This window comes from Fistularia commersonii, chromosome 30 (genome assembly GCF_037954325.1).
Source record: "Fistularia commersonii isolate RoL2024-O1a breed Wild chromosome 30, RoL_Fcom_v1.0, whole genome shotgun sequence".
Lineage (NCBI taxonomy): Eukaryota > Metazoa > Chordata > Actinopteri > Syngnathiformes > Fistulariidae > Fistularia > Fistularia commersonii.
Genome location: NC_141313.1, coordinates 7617597 through 7634408, shown reverse-complemented (window position 1 = coordinate 7634408; position 16812 = coordinate 7617597). Strand labels below are relative to the sequence as shown.

General features: G+C 40.4%; 1 protein-coding gene across 1 annotated transcript; it reads right to left on the bottom strand.

The window, feature by feature from the left end:
* Positions 1–4424: 4424 nt before the first annotated feature.
* Positions 4425–16750, bottom strand: pex1 (peroxisomal biogenesis factor 1). The gene is made up of 24 exons (XM_086177836.1): positions 16544–16750; positions 15252–15395; positions 15018–15101; positions 14737–14851; positions 13458–14143; positions 13226–13345; positions 11725–11845; positions 11478–11584; positions 11030–11115; positions 10796–10928; positions 10165–10261; positions 9899–10069; positions 9652–9806; positions 9310–9496; positions 8179–8345; positions 7866–8000; positions 7719–7783; positions 7426–7568; positions 7235–7338; positions 6720–6896; positions 6339–6575; positions 6022–6210; positions 5798–5928; positions 4425–4801 (listed from the first exon to the last, which is right to left on the bottom strand). Exons 1-24 carry the CDS (start codon positions 16649–16651, stop codon positions 4726–4728), a joined length of 3738 nt encoding a protein of 1245 aa, XP_086033962.1. The 5' UTR covers positions 16652–16750; the 3' UTR covers positions 4425–4725.
* Positions 16751–16812: the final 62 nt, after the last annotated feature.

Sequence of the window (16812 nt, the reverse complement as noted above, 5' to 3'; positions counted from 1 at the left end):
TCCTGCCAGTGACACATGGGTTTGACAATGGCACCCGCTTGAATATTTTGGTCTGGATTCTGGACATTATATACCGCCGATTTAAGTGCCAGAGTTTAGCCGCATCCAACCAAGACCGTCTTTTTCTGGCCCAAGAGGGCAGAGGGTTGTTTAGTTGTTTTATCTTGAGTTTCCCCTAATGGCTACAGGACTGAGATTTTCTTTATCCTCAGCCATCTATAAAAGCCACATAGATACAATGCTCTTAACAAATAAGACGAATGGCAGCGAGGACTAAGGGATGGCAGTGAATTGCAGAGGGACAGGAGACCGTGGACGGACATGTTCAGTCTGGTCCCACTGCAACCCGGACCCGGATAAGTGGCAACACTATGACGATAATGATGAGGACTTCACGCCATAAATAGCTCTGTCCTCTTTGGTAAAGTGTAACTACCAAGCGGAAAAACTCATTGGCTCCTTGTTCCGCCAAAGTAACTGAAGGAACCTCTTGTGTCCCCACAGACTCGAGTAATAAGTGGGACCTACATATTCAGGGGAAGCTAAAATGAACTTTATTCTTCAGATTATGAGCAGAGTGAAGACTCTGTGTTTCCATGTGTCTCCAGGTTTCTTCTGTTCTCGGATCCAGAAATGAAGGCCTTAGAATGTGACAGCCTTTATTCATTCAGCGACATGTTGGCTCTACTTGACAGCAGTTAGAAATCATCACCATGGCAATCCTTTAACCAAAGTCAAAGCCTCATCGCCGATTCAGATTGGCCGATTAGATCCTCCTCCGAAGCCTCCGCTGTTTATTCCTGTCAATGTCATTATTTTGACTCCTCGCTTCGTCTTCGTCCCAGTGATGGATCGTCTTCGCCGCAGTTCTGAATGAAGCAACAGGGGCGTCGCACAGAGGTGTGTCAGGCAAACACATCTGATCATTTGGCTTTTGCAGAAGGAAACCAAACCAAGCCTAATAGAAACAGTCGCTGACTTCTCTTTCGGATGCATTGTGTTTTTAATATCACCAGTTCTCTTTGCTCTCCCCTGTGTTTACACTTCAACATCCTATCTTCTATTTTAGTGCGACACCTGTCATCGCTCATCTTCCGTTCTTCTTTCCAGGCTGCTGGCTTCACCAGAAGCTGCAGTAGAACAGCACTCACACCACCTTTAAGTATTTTTTAGTGATTATTGATATTCCCCGGGCAAATTGAATAGATCGATCAAAAGATAAAATAATAAAACAACAAACTTGAGAAATGCATAAAAGTTTGCAACGTTTTACCTGAGACAGGAAAATGAAACAGTTTAATCACTATTGTGTTTTCAGTTTCTTTCACTCATTCATGGTCTAATCATAAGCAGCTTTCATTGGGCAGAGACACACAACCATTCACCCTCTCACATCATATGAACACATTCAGTCACTTGTATTCACACATCATATAGAAACATACAATCTTTCACTCTCACATCAACACTTCCTATGGAGACCAACCATTCACTCAACCGCATCCACCTGTTTGGGATAACTAGGGTCAACAGCGAACCTCCCTTAAGTTTATGGACTGTAGGAGGCAACCGAAAGAAACCAACGCAGACATGGTGGGACTATGGAGACTCCACACAGAAAGGCCCCCCTCTTACGGATATTTTTGTTTTCTAATTCTAATGCAATTTTGCATTCAGATTCAAAATATAATGATATCAAATGATCACCCACATTTTTCAAATACTGGATAGTATTATTGATGCTAATCCCCTTCCGCTTTTCCCTCTGAATGGATTTCAAGTAAAAAATATCCCCCTATTTATTAATGTACAAGTCCATTCATTCATTCATTCATTCATTCATTCATTCATGGTGTGGGTGTGACTCAAGACCGAGCCCTGTGTGTCGCAGGAGTCGCCAGTGTGTGTGGGACGACAAAACGGAGAGCTTCGTCAAGACGACGGGAGCCCGCAGGAGCCCCTCAGACCCTCCAGGAAGTTTTTCCTCAGAAAGTCTGAAGCAACTGTGAAACCTCTGCCGAAAGGAGGGAAATTAATGGCAACCAGACACATGGAAGCAAAGTGCTTTGAAATGCCTTCAAAGCTCCAACTCTCTGGTTTTACGGCAAATCACCCGCTTGGATTCGTCACGAGGCCGCGTCACATCTTTGAAGCGCCTGTTTTCTCAAACAGCGGCTGGACGGCGTCTGATTCATTGTTCCAATCTCAGTTGGTTCGACATAAAAGGCTTTTGAAAGAGTAACTACGGCTTAAGTCTTTCTTATTATAGATAAAAGGTAGTTATACCACAAGAAACCCAAAAGTGGCTTGAATCATTCTTTCTTTAATAAATGAGTTTATGGAATATTTTTGCTTCCTGGTCAATTCATTCAGTTCACCTCGATAAAATGGCCCTGAACAATAATGAGGATTATAACTGAGTTATTATTAGGGAATGTGATCCTTTTTAATAGCCGTTTGGAGGCTGGAGTTCAGCTGTGACAAGGATTTCAATCGAACACGGGATAGAATAAAAATTCTCCCTTACCTGGAATAAAGATTCCGTGTAATTAAAGAATCTCATGTGATATAGAAATCATTGAAAGTAAGAGTTAAGTGCAAGTGTTATGTTAGTTTGAGTCACAGCACTCACTCACCATTCCAGGGCTACAACCCGGGGGATTATGGCATGAGCAGAAAAGCTCAGTGGACCCTTTAACAGCCATTCTGCTTGAGAATTTCATTCATCCATTCATTATCTACTGCTTATCCTGCACTCAGGGTTGCAGAGACTCTGGAGGCTGTCCTAGCTGCCACTGGGCGAGAGACGAGGTTCACCCCGGACCGAAGGACACCAGAGGAGACCCACGCAAACCCCACAAAGTAAATCAAATAAATCAATAAAATCCATTTCATTATAACATTGCATCAAATTATTTATTGATCAGGGGCCTCTCTGGAACCCTTTCGGTAATGAGCTCCTAATTCCCCCCTGCACTACTGACATTGTTTTTAGCAGGTACGGTTTACATAATCTGAGTCATGATTCAGTCAGTATTAATTGCAAATAATTTAAAAAAGTCCTTATGAATAATGTTTTATATTCCATCTCACGTCGGGCAAATGTAGAATAATGTTCGTGCTTTATGTTTTTAATGAACTGCATTTTATAGTGGAAGGATAATATGACGACGAGATGTCACAAAGGGATACAAAGTTAGTTTTTTATGACCTGACCAGCAGCATGATGCTGATTTGTATTTCTGGCTAAATTCACATGTTTATTCATGCTTGGGCCAATATGTGAGCAATTATGACATAAGATTGTGCAAACAGGATGGCAGTGGATTCAGGCGGGTGGTTCTGGGTTTAAATCCCAGAGACTATAATGAGCCTCTCTCTTTACAATCACACCAATTGGAGTTTCAAATTGTTCCTCTTCCTGTGTCTGATCCTTAAAACCCCCTCTGTTTATGTTCATTTGAAGAGACATTAAGACAAACTTGCCCTCTGCCTCAGTCAGTGGTTGTAAAACTGTCATCATGGATTATCACCCGTCAGTCACAAAGCCATAATACAACGTGTTAATATTACGTTAATATCCTTCTATTAAATTGAAATGTTCATTTGCGTAATTAATGCACTGCACATCATTGGTTCAACTACACAGATTAGTCTTCATCTGCGGACTGAATGTAGATGTGCGTGCATGTGTGTGAGTGTCTGTGTGACATTGAGCCAAATAAATCTGACAAATCTATGGAGTGTTAACATCAGAGAGTATTGGTTTCCAATAATTAATTTGGAAGAAAGTGTGCGCGCACACACACACACACACACACAGACACACACACACACACACACATAAATTTCCACAATCCCTATCTGCAACGTAAACAGTAATAATTAATTGTCTTTGCCCTTGAAGAAGCAGTTTCATTATAATTCTTTCCTTTTAAGTTCTTTGAAAACAAGACTTCCAGGACATCCTGGATGTTTTCAGATTCCAATATCAATTTAAATTTGATTTCATTGTGCTTTTCATGAATACCATTCTCTACAGTCAATGAGATGGCTGATTGTTTAAAGCAGTTATAAAAACAAAATTCTATAAAATAAATTAATTTTTTAAAGAAATTCTTTATCATCGGACCGAGTTCTCTTCCGTGTCTTTTCCGTCGCAAAGCAAACCAGAATCTGCTCGCAGCGGTATTTAAACCATATTGATAAAAAATGGTTTTATGATAGCTAAAAAAAACACAGCATCGCATTAAAAATGCTATTACTCCTTTTGTCAATAACTAACCAAAAGCCAAAATTAGACTATAAAGATTATAAAATATCTCTAATACAATTAGCATTTGACTATTTTAGTTTATGACACATCAGTCCCTGTGGAGCCATATCCACCTGCCAGCAGAGAGGATTGTAACTGGAAACACTTGTTTGGGTTGGAAGAACCTTTTATTAAAGAAAATTATCCTTTTACACTGCAAATGAAGAGTTACAGAAGCTAAGATTTAAATTCAATAAACCAGAAATTTAACACGTTTAGATTATATTTGATATTTACAAATATTTAAATTAATCCTAAGAAATATATGTCCCCATTATATAAAAAGGACAGAAGATTTTCTTAGTAATGCCACATTCATGTCAGTACCAAATGTTTATAAAAAACATCCATGTTCTATTTTTGATTGATCCCTTAAACCACTGATTACTTCATTATTGGATCACATGCAGTCAAGCTAAAGTCACACGGTGTCCCGGTTTGAACTGAGGAGACTCTTTGGCTTCTGAACCACCAAAGGCTTCATACCTGAAAGCAAAAAAAACAATTCATTTAACATCTCATTTAATATTTGATATTTATTTGTTAAGGTAACGAGGATGTTATCAGCTCCATCACCAGTTTTAGATGTTCATAGCTAAAAAGTGCAATTTCCAGATAAGTCACTGGTTCCACAGGCTCTCAGCTGCAGAAATAATAGGAACACCTGGATAAACATGATGCAATGACCCGAACTGAGGATCAATGGTATGATAAATTACCTGTTGCTCCTGCAGCAAGTCGATTATTCTATTAAACAGGCCAACAAAAGTCATAAATTTCTGAAAAGTGTGCTCAGTGTTTTATTACACCACTCATGGTGTGCAGCCTGGGTACACTCATAGTGGTTCTAAAAACCCTTTTAAGGCCTTTCTGAGTAATTACTTATTTAAGCAACAAATTAGTATGTAATTTCATGCTCATGTGTGGATAAACTCTTGACTTCTTTTTTCTATAAACTGTTTGCTGTAATTCGCAAAGTTTGAATAATATATTAGTAATATGTATTTGACTGAGCAAACTTGATTTATTTCATTTTTTTAATTCCCTGTATACCTTTATACTGAAATGAGTTGGTTCCCACTACTTTTTCCATCCTATTCACATAAATTATACAATAATAAATTCCCACCCTCATTACATCCAGTTTAATTGGCAGTTTATTTTAACCAGCTAAGCTCACAATTCAATTGTATCTTGAAAAATGTGGGAAAATACTTGAGAAAGCTGCGTAATGGGAGGTGGATTACAATATTGATCTGTATTTCTTCAGAAAGAACACATTTATTGTGCTATTATCATTCCATCCAGCAGGTGGGTCTTTAAAACGCATCATTATGTGCTTGACAAGTGTCTTTGTATAGTAAAAGTTCCTAAAGCGCTTTTGGACCAGATCAAAACTGACGACATGAAAGGTCTTCCGCATGTATGCGAAGCAAAAAGCTGGATCGGTGGATTCCTCCATAAGCCAGATGTGATACTCACAGTTTTGTGTATCTGCTCCAGTCGGCTCGGCTTACGGACGGTCTGGTCACAGCCAGAGCTGCAGTAACGTGAGTCTGACACAGCAGCAGATCATGCTGGCTGGATCCTGAACACACCGGGACACACTCCCCCTACACACAAATAGACATGTATCACACATGCAATGGGAAAAGCGATGTGCAGTACATGGTTGATATTGACTAGATAGAGACTTTATGCCTTACACTGACTCTCCTGTAGTTTTTCTTGATGCTGTTGATGTCCTGCTGGAGGCGCTCCAACTGCTCGGGGCTGAGCTCTTCATAACCCCTCTGGAGGGACGGCATGTAGGCAGGAGGCAGTAGGCTGCTGGGGTCACGGCCGGACAGGCCTGTGAACTCATGGGTGATGGAGTTTGTTGCAGAAAAGGAGTTCTGTGAATGGCGGCAGAGGAGTGAGAGAACGTAATGATGAGCATGATGGGGTTTTCTGTTATTGATTACTGACTGTCCTTAAAAATATTTGGTGGGGATCTGCCTTCTGTCTTGCCAGCACTGCTCACCAGTCCTGAAATCGGTGAATCCTCCGATTCATAGGAGCTTCCAAAATAGATTCTCCAGATTTTACCGTCGTGCTGGTCGTCATCGGCTCTGAGCTCCGTGGTTTCCAGGAGATGGACGGACCTATCCAGTCCTGCGCCCGCATCACCTTCCCCCACAGAATCATCAGAGCCGCTGCTGTGGTTTGGGAACATCATGGAGGAGAGGCTCATTTCACTGTCTGAGCAACACATCAGTTCCTGAGTGTGACACACAAACAAAACATCACATATTGGCGCTCCACATTTAATTGGCCTTGAGGGACAAAGGAACTGTGTCTGGCTGCTACAGAAAACATCCTGAATGTGGTTCTCTGCCCAAGGCAGCTTCATCCCATATCTTACATGTGGTGAGCTGCGGTCTAGGATGCTGTTCACAGCCTCCAGCTGGGCGTTGTAGAGCAGGGCCTTCAGGTCGGCACCAGTAAACTGATCTGTCACTGCTGCCAGTTGCTCCAGGTCTACGTCCGCAGCCAGGGGGACGTCCACACTCAGAGCCTTCAGGATTTCTAAACGATCCTCCTAGAATAGTATTTGGGGATTGTTCGTTTTTTAAGTTATTTCATGGAGAGAAGGGAGCCCAACTTTCTTGATTAGGTCTGAATCATTTATGTCGGCTGGTATCAAACATTTGCTGATGAATATTTAATGTTTTAAAGATTTGATGAGTACATATATTCCCAGCTGGCAGCAGAAGGACACCAACAATTATTAGATGATATCTGGTTTAACAAAAACCATGAAAGGCATCCAGTGCCAACCAACAAGTCAACTAGGATTTGGACTAGAATTGTTCTAGGATTGTTCCAGACTGTTTAACACTGTCCTGGTTTGAAATTAGCTCTGGGATGAAAACAGACCGGTCCAGGGGGAGGGCAGTAGAGAGATTTGTCCAATCGTCCGGGTCTCAGGAGAGCTGGGTCGATCAAATCAGGACGGCTGCTAGCTGCGATGACATACACTCCTACAAATACAGCAACGGAGGCACAATCATTGCAAATGGTGTCACGGCTGTAAACAGCAGTGAACTGAAATGTGCCGTATCACCCACCCTCCAGCCCTTCAACTCCATCCAGCTGTGTGAGAAGCTGATTGACCACCCGGTCTGTAACCCCTGTGCTGTCATGGCCCCTTCTCGGCGCCAGGGAGTCAAACTCGTCGAAGAACAAGATACAGGGCTTGGCAGCCTGAGCTCTGGTAAAGTAAAGGAAATTATCCCAAGTGTATGAATGAATGAATGAGATTTATAATAACTATGAATATCTGATGCTACTCATTAGAACACGCAATGAAGAATGGCTGCCAGAGTCATACTAATGTGACAATGTGTTAATCTTCACTGACCTCTGGAAAACATCTCGGACTCCTTGCTCACTGGCTCCGATGTACTTACTGAGAAGTTCGGGTCCCTGAGGAGCGGAGCACATCCTGGGTCACTGAAGGCACGGGATGTTTCAATGTTGACAGTATTCTCTGTGACGGCCTGCCTACCTTGATACTAATGAAGTTCATACCACTGTCTTTGGCCACGGCCCGCGCCAACAGGGTCTTCCCTGTGCCCGGTGCTCCGTAAAGCAGGATTCCTGAACGATGGCGAATAGGAAGATTGGCAAATAAGGCCGGATACTGCAAAACAAAACAAAACACATCAACAGATATTAATGACTTTATCAGCTTCATGAGCCCTGTAGTATTTCATATTATGAATCATAAATGTATGTTTCTGTACAGACTTCATGTAGAAAAGTCTTTCATATAACTACTCTACTAAAACTGCCACTCTATTCACTTCAGGACCACTGACCTGTGCAGGAAGCAGGATGGTGTCCATCAGCTCCTGTCGCACCTCGGTCAGCCCCCCCACTCGCTCTAGTCCAAATCCAGTTGGTGTGTGCAGGTTTGCACCCCATAGCGAGGGAGGTGTGAACCCCCTGAGGGCCTGCTCAAAGTCTCTCAATGATGGACACACACCTAAGATTACAAAAAACACAAAAAATACACAGAAAAATGCAGTAATATTAATACACCATATATATATACATTCCACAATACAACAGATACATATTTACATCGCACTTTCTTATCACTTTAATATTAAGACACATTGAAAATGTTTGAAAGTAAATTTATGACATCTGATTTTAAACTTTTAAAAGCTTTTATTATTCATGTTTGTCCCTAAATTCAATTGTGGCTGAAGTAGCTGATTAAATTTCATTTTCTTGCCAACATGCTCTCTTTTTTTAAATGTCATGGTAGAGTAATAAATATAAGGTATCTTATGAGGCCTCTATTTTTCTTTTAACTCAAGGAATACTGGTGACATGACAAAAAGACGAATATGTAACTTAAAAATGCACAACCATAGCAAAAAGATGAAGAGGTAGAAAGAAAGAGCTCAACTCAAAAACAACAAAATGATAAAAAGGACCACATTTTATAGAACTGATCAGTGACCTTTGGAATTGAAGCAATGAGCGTGAAGAGACAGTAATATGGAACATCAAGTTAGTGATAAACTGAAACTCTAATCTATTCTGAAGAGATATAAAAAGAAAAAAGTATATACTGTATATACAAAGACAAGTGTCAGGCCATAAACTTCAAGTTAAAATATGTATATCATTATGTATATGTATATTATGTATATGTATATAATGATATGTATATCATTAATAAAAAACATTGAGACAAGATTTTCGAAGGTACCACAAAAATTTAGTCATGGTTTTAAAGCTGCAGTCTGCTAGTGAATTTGCCAGTCAAATTTGACCAAGTATCATTCAATGTAATCATTTTTTTCCCCATTCTGAATAATTAAAAAGGACATTAGGGAAAATATTACTGTGAATTAAGAAGAAAGTGAATGCAGGAGCTAAAAACATTAAAGACTATGACATTTCAAAACGGAGCTGGATCTGATTCGATTCCACACCCAGGTCACTTTGTCCTCTCTGTGCAACACTGGCATGGACAGCGCGTTCCACGAGCAGCACTAGGTCCTGAGATACGTATCCTTCAGTCTCCCTGGCAACAGCTGCCAGGTCAAGAGTTTGTAATGTCTCTTCAGACAAGCCAGACTTTTTGAGGATCACTTGACGCAGGATCTCTGCCCTCTCAGCCTGCGAATAATGACACAGATTGTCATTCTTTGCTTTTTTGTGTGTGTGCGTGTGTGTGTGTGTGTGTACATGCGTGCGTGTGTGTGTGTGTGTGTGTGTGTGTATACGTGCGTGTGTACGTGCGTGCGTGCGTGCGTGTTTTACTGTGCGCTGACCTGGTCCGGGGGCTGGATGCGCGCAAAGCCCTGGATGAAGTGGCACCCCTGCACCAAAGTGAGCAACGGGTGCAGGGAGTGCTCGCTCTGGCTGGTTAGGATCAAACACACCAGACTGCCATGAAATATCACTTCATCCACCACATCCTTCAAACCTGCAGCCATGACCACACAAGAGGCTCTGGCAATAAGTAAACGTACAACACGGGAAAAGAATAATCTCTGCACATATGGGATAAATATTTACTTTGTGCAATGTGCATCTGAAGCAGCGCCTCTGTGCCCTCCTCATGCTCCGATGAGGTTGGTGCCGCTGCCACATGATCCAAGTCATCAAGCAGAACAACAGAGGGCTGCATCCATTCTGCCAGAGCAAAAATATCCTGCAACAGCTGTCGGACAGTTTCTGCCCTTTTACCTGTTTGAAACACATCGTTTGATAGTGTAGAACTGAGAGTGATAATTAAACTGGCTTCACTCAATAGCAGGCACGTTCTAGGAGTCTTTGTTGACCTTGGAGCTTTTTGCAGTCTACCACTTCAACATGTGCATCCAGATCTTCCCTAGCTTTCCTGCATAGAGCTCTGGACAGAGAGCTCTTTCCACCTCCCTGCAGAGAGAAGTTCATTTGTTATATACTGTAGTAGAAACACACAGTGCTTTCATTTAGGGTTTTGCTGTTTATACACATATACATACATACATACATACATACATACATACATACATATATCTACATACACAAATCGAATTCACTACTATTTCTTGTTTATGTTAAAAATGACCCGTCTAGAAAAATACCCCCTGACTATTTTTGAATAATTTAACATTACTGATGTCAAAGAAAACAAACAAATAAATAAATAAATGTGTGAGTCACTCAAACCAAAGCAATGCCATGATAAACATCTATATTTAACATCACACAGTGTTGAATATTGTAAAATTAATTTCCTGTCATGTTGCCAATATATTATATATTGCCATAATTATATATTAAAATGCCTTCTGTTCCTTTGAATGCTGATGGCCTTTGTGGACAACCTCATCCACTGCAACCAGTAATCTTTCAAGTTTTTGTAACCATTCATATATCCCTTAAAAATATTACTGCTTAATGAGCAGCAACATGGATCTCACTCACCTTGGGGCCAGTGACAAGCAGCGCCCCGCCCTGGAGACCCTGTCCTGGGGCTCCCAACTCTCTGGATAAAGGGCTGCCCAGGAGGCTATGAGAGATGAACTCAAATCCAGTGCTGCTCAGTTCATCAACTCCACTACGGAAAGACAAGGTTTTGAAAAGGGAGGGAAAAAAGATTTTTGCTTTTTTTTTTTTAAAAAAAGAAAATCACAAAAACTCACAAATAGCTAGACATACCCAAGAGTGCTGAGGCAGGGAAGCTCTGGGGTCATCGGTTCACTTTCAGCTTTCATGGCCGACATGGTTACAGGCTCTCTGTCTACCTGAAAGGAAATAAAAATGGCAGTTGTGAACTGTCTCGAAGCATGGCAGTGTTACAGAGGCTTCTACAAAAATACATTTTGTGTATTTTTTTTCCACTCAGAAGCTCTTTGCTGTAATAAAACATGAGGGAACACACTAGTTATATTACAGTATGAAAAAAAGACTGAAATACATCCATGCTCGTCAGGGAAAATGGTAATGAAGAAATCACAGTCAATTTTCGAAACTATAATATACAATAACAAAATCACACATCAAATGTATGACGCAAATAACTTTCCCAGATTTATCCCCAGTATTAAGGACGACATTCATTGAGTCGCCTTTGACATGCAACTTAAATATACAGTTACTTAAGTACCTGTATATCTTTCTTGTGGATGGTGGAGGGAGCTAGCAGAAACAGCTGGTCAGGAGGATCAGTCTCTGCTGCTGGTCTCAGCACAGTTAAAGCAAACTCTAACTTTGCTGCAAAAAGTAAGCAGAGAACAGTGTTATCTTTCTGGCAGGTACATGTATTATCATTTTTGGAACTTTATTACTGCCATGTGTGAACTATCTAAGGGGACATTTCTTTTGAGCTTGTGAGGACTGGAGAGAGGAGTCACCATCAACTCCATGGAGGAGGAGAGAGCCAGACCGCGCTGTTAAACAGTGGAGAGGTTGGTGACACTGGGTGTGTAGCCAACCCAGGAATGCGGTCTGGATGGCTTCATCCGTCTCCTCGCCCTGGAGGAAATTATGAGGGAAAGATTTGACTTATGAGTACACCAGCCTTAACCCAGTATAAGAATATTTGGCATTTAGTCTCTCAGTAAATATCAGAGATTATTTTCACTACTGTGAAACTACTGGGTGCTGTAGAAAAAAATATGATGATATCCACAAATAATTTTCTTAGTACTGATATACTGTAAATCCCTATGCTTGCTTGGGTATGGAAAGTCACAGTGTCTCTTACAATAATGAAGAAGGAAGTTAACTGTATTCATAAAGGAATTTTGACACAATGTTTATAATTTCATTCTTTGAGAAAATAGTTTTAAAAAAAGGTTTGTTCCCAATTGCTTTTGAAGATCACACACAAACATACACACAAAATACACATCATAAAACAGTTACATTCAGGTAAAAAGTCTGTTGGGCGAGTTATAATTTACCCTCATAGTAACAGTAACAATTGTTAGTGCAAACAAACCGGTGTTAATCAATAACATTGAGAAGAAGTAATGGTTGAATTAATGTTCAGTAGCCTCCTGGTCACCTCTCTGTGATTTAACACACTGCAAATCTGTCTGCTTTGAGACCATCGACCAGACCTACTAACCTAATCTACACCAACACCTGACAGGGAAGGTAACATAGACTGCAAAACATATATACAGATATCCACACATAATATGATTAACAGACCAAAATATAAAATTGCCCGGCACATCTGCCAGCCTTCAGTGCCTCAACAACTATGGGACAGCAGACATAGGAGAATTCATATTTTCATTTATCTACTGCCAAATAAAGATATGAATGTATAGTGTACACCTTGGCCAATTAGCATTATGCTATGTCCTCACTGATTCAGGCAGAAGGCAGAGCAGTACCACCTACTGGATAACATGCATGAGATAAACAGTGACAAAATGGCAGGAGTGGAAAATATGGCTGAGATGATATTGTATTTTTTTCCAAAGAGCTGAAAAAACATCAAGAAAACAGGAATTCAGCATCCTCAACTCCAAAACATTTCTGTGATCACTGCAACCTTATAATCCTTGTGGCTATAGAATAAAGTTTTCTCTAGTTATGATACTGTAAATTTACATTACATTCCCTTTAACACTTTCACTGATATCCAACAGGCATTAATCTTATAACTCAGACTCTTGTTGCGCAATAATTATTATTTTTTTGATTGGCCTCTTGTGTGACAAACCAACATTTAAATGTACAATCTGTTGAAGGCGACGGAATCTTCCCACACTGACCCTTCCCCGCCCATCGGCTGAAATGACATCTTGATTGCCATCTACCAGAATCCATGGGTTTACAACATTAAGCGATTACATGATGAGTTATCATTTGTTATTTATAAGAGACATCAGCACTCACCAGTGGTTTTAAGGGCTGCAGTTGAATGGAAGATGCCACTTTGACTGTTGATTTAACAGGCTTAATTCTAACTGTTGAATGTGGAACAATACTTAATTTTTTCACCAGAGGTGGCGGGATCTGAAAAAGAAACAAAAGTTTTTATTCTGTGTGGCAAAAAAAAAGAATGAGAGAAATGAAATACCAAAGGCATCAAAGGTTATACTAATTTTTGACCTTTTGGATAACTCACCCACACTCTGCCACAATGGATTGCTCCTTTGCTAGGACTTCTCTCGTAGCCGTGCAACTTATCAACATTGTGGATAACTACCCGGACCACCGTGCTTGGTTCTGCTTTTACATCCTGTCTTCCATCCACAGAATCAGTAATATTACTCACTCCAGTATTCCTCTTCTTCTCCGTGGCCTGCTTAGCTCGGTCCTTCACTTCTTTAGGCGAAGGGACTTTGGAGAGCAGGCCATATGTCAGTTGAGCCTGCCTTTGGGTCAGACTCCCATTTAATTCACAGCTCCAGGGAAATAAATGAATAACAGCAGTTGCACTGTGGCTTATGGTGCAAAGACAGTCAGGAGGTTCACCACATACTCTGTAGAGAGCGTCGGTGAGGAGGGCAGGGATGTCAGGTACAGGGGGAAGCTCTTTAACTGGGTCATGCATGCCCTTTATCATGCAGCGTAACAGATTTGTCAGGTCAGCTATGCCGCTCCGTTGCTGACTCTGAGGACCAGGGGAGGTACTTTCCAAAGGTGGTCCTGAGGGAGGGGGCAGATCTGACTGACAGAGAGGATGCTGGATCTGACGGGTTCTCACTGCTGAAGCACCCACGTCGCCAAATCCGGTGCGCCTCTTAGGAGAGACAACAAGTTCTGTGAACTGCTCCAGGCGGCCATAGCATACAGATGGGGTAAGAGACGCTGCCAGGATTAAAAGTAGAAGGTTTCAGTGGATATGTTGAATACTTACCCATGCAAAAAAAATAAAGACATGTCTAAAATAAACGCTTGTATAAGAAATCTGAACATGTGTGAATGAAGCTTCATGCTGCATTTTTAAACAAAATATGGATAATTTCCTGCTTGTTATCTAGAAATTGATAATGATAATGCTGAAAGTGACAAACTGAAATTACTTGATAATGACATGACATTTTTTTCCGAGAAATAAAATGTCATTTCAATTAAAAAAGTTAGTAATTAGAATAGAACAGAATATTTCCTTAATTGTCCCACAGTGGGGACATTTCAAGAGACACTTGACAAATGACTGAATATAAAAAAACACTTGGAATTTGCAACAAATTAAAATATGAATAAATATTTGTACATGTCAATTATGCTGGGCCTATCTTTATTTCCACAAAATTTTACAATGTTACAAAATCTCAGCTGTAAAATTTTCCTTCACATTGACTTTGCCCAACTTGGCCTCAAGTATGAAAACACTGCATTTTGCACTCCTTTACAGAAAAGACCAAAAGCTGTGTAAAAACAAATTACATAACTCTGACCTATCTGAATGTAGATGACTGTGTGATTGTCCACCCACACAGGAAACACAGCATCTTGGAACACCACTCTGATTTGATCCAACAGCTGCTGCTCCAGTGCAGCACTATGAAGCTCCTGGATGTGACCATCACAGAAAAGGCAAGGACAGAGTATTGTTTCTGTGGTGGTTTTCAAATAGTCCTCGTTAACTCCTATTTCTTTATTGGTGTTTAGGTTAAGGAGACATATTTGTAGGCAATACATCTACCATGAGGTAACACCACATGCTCTAATCACCTACCAAGATTTCCCAGTCATCAGCAGTAAGAGGCTCCACAAACACTTGATGAACTGATGACACCTGGTGACACAGTTTGAGGAAGCCCTAAAGGGAAAACACACAACTAGTAAGTACAAACAGTTTGTCAGCTTCAGGAGCAACTCATTATTCACCTACAACTGTTAACCAATGTTTTGTTCAATTCTATGGCACATTGAATAAGCAACAAGTAATTTCCTCACCATGGAGTCTTACCTGTTCTCCATCTTTCAAGCCCAGCCTCTCTCCCAGTTGTCTACACAACTCTACCTGGTTGCAATTGAAGCTAGAGGTTTGGATCTGAGTCCAGCTGAGGAACACTGTAGATCCATGACTCCAGGACAACTCCAAAGCCTGATTCTATGATACATGAAAAGCAGGTGCCTTTAACTCTACCTGAGCATTTAGTCTACATCACAACATCTGAGCAAGTTCTGATCATTTGCCTTATATTACATAGCTGACAATGACAAAGCTGAAAAAGATATGACCTAGGTAGTGACTGGAGAGGAGAACAACTGAGACACTTATTCCTCAATCGACAAACCGCAAAAGAAAGTGACTCCACATGCTTTCCCGTTTGCCATATTTAGAAGAATACGAACAATTGGATTTGTACAAAAAAAAGTGTTTATTGCTGATATTTAAAGCTGTTTTTCTGTTACATTAACATTTTGTCCACAATAAAGCATCCAACTCATAACAGTGTTTCAGACTTTTCTCTGAATTAAAATGCTAAAATAAATCAGTTTGAAAGAAGCATGAATTTTCTGACGAACCATTCTTAAAATAAAATAACTTGAACTAAGGTGGATTTTCTCTCATCAATTACTGATTGTCATGTTAGAGAATAAAATAAGTAAATACAAAACCACACAGATTCGATATTATAAAAGCTAATTAAGTGCAATGCCATGCATGTCAGAGCAGTTGTGCAGTATGTGGTCAGTCTACAGCGAGGCTTTGTCACCACCAAGTGAAACTGAGAGGAAAGTGCTAAAACAATAGTTAAGTCAAAAACGGCATAAAAAGATTACTGTAAATAGACCCTGAACAATTTTCAATGATCAATTCGTGGATATAGATCCAATTTGTTATATCTTATTTTCACTATTTACTACATTAAGCAGAATTCCCACATAAAGTGCCCACTGCGTTTACCTCTTCAAACACAGGTTGGTGAACAGGCCAACATAAATACAGTTAACCATATGAAATGTACAATTAGACACTATCATTTGATATTGAAATTCATTCTTTACTGTTTTCTTGCGCGCTCGGGTGTTTGTAACACACATCGATTTATTTCACGTTTATACTACTACTCGAACTGGTGACGGTTCTACTAATTGCTTGAAAACACGAGAGAACAATCTAGAAACTTTTCTAGCACGTAAACGTTTTTAAGGTCGTGTTTAGCCTCCAGTAAACTAATGAAACGCCACAAGCCTTCTCCTGTCAGTCGAGCAAATTCCCAATGGCTAGCAAATGTTAGCCCGGTAACTTACCTCGTTCAGGGAGAGATTTAAAACCAACTGCGACGGAAGGTGCAGAAAGCAGTTTTTGGTGTTGTTAAAAACAACGGTAACGGGTTGAATACCCCGGCCGCAAAACATGTCTGTCACAGAGTTTAAGAAACTCTTAATGTCAGACAGGTTGTTTGCTTTGCTAACGAACTCATTATCGATCGATGTGTTCAGGAATCCTCCTGGCTAGACTAGAGTAGGTAACACCGAGTCAAAATAAGACACTTTACAAGAACATGCAGGTAGCATAG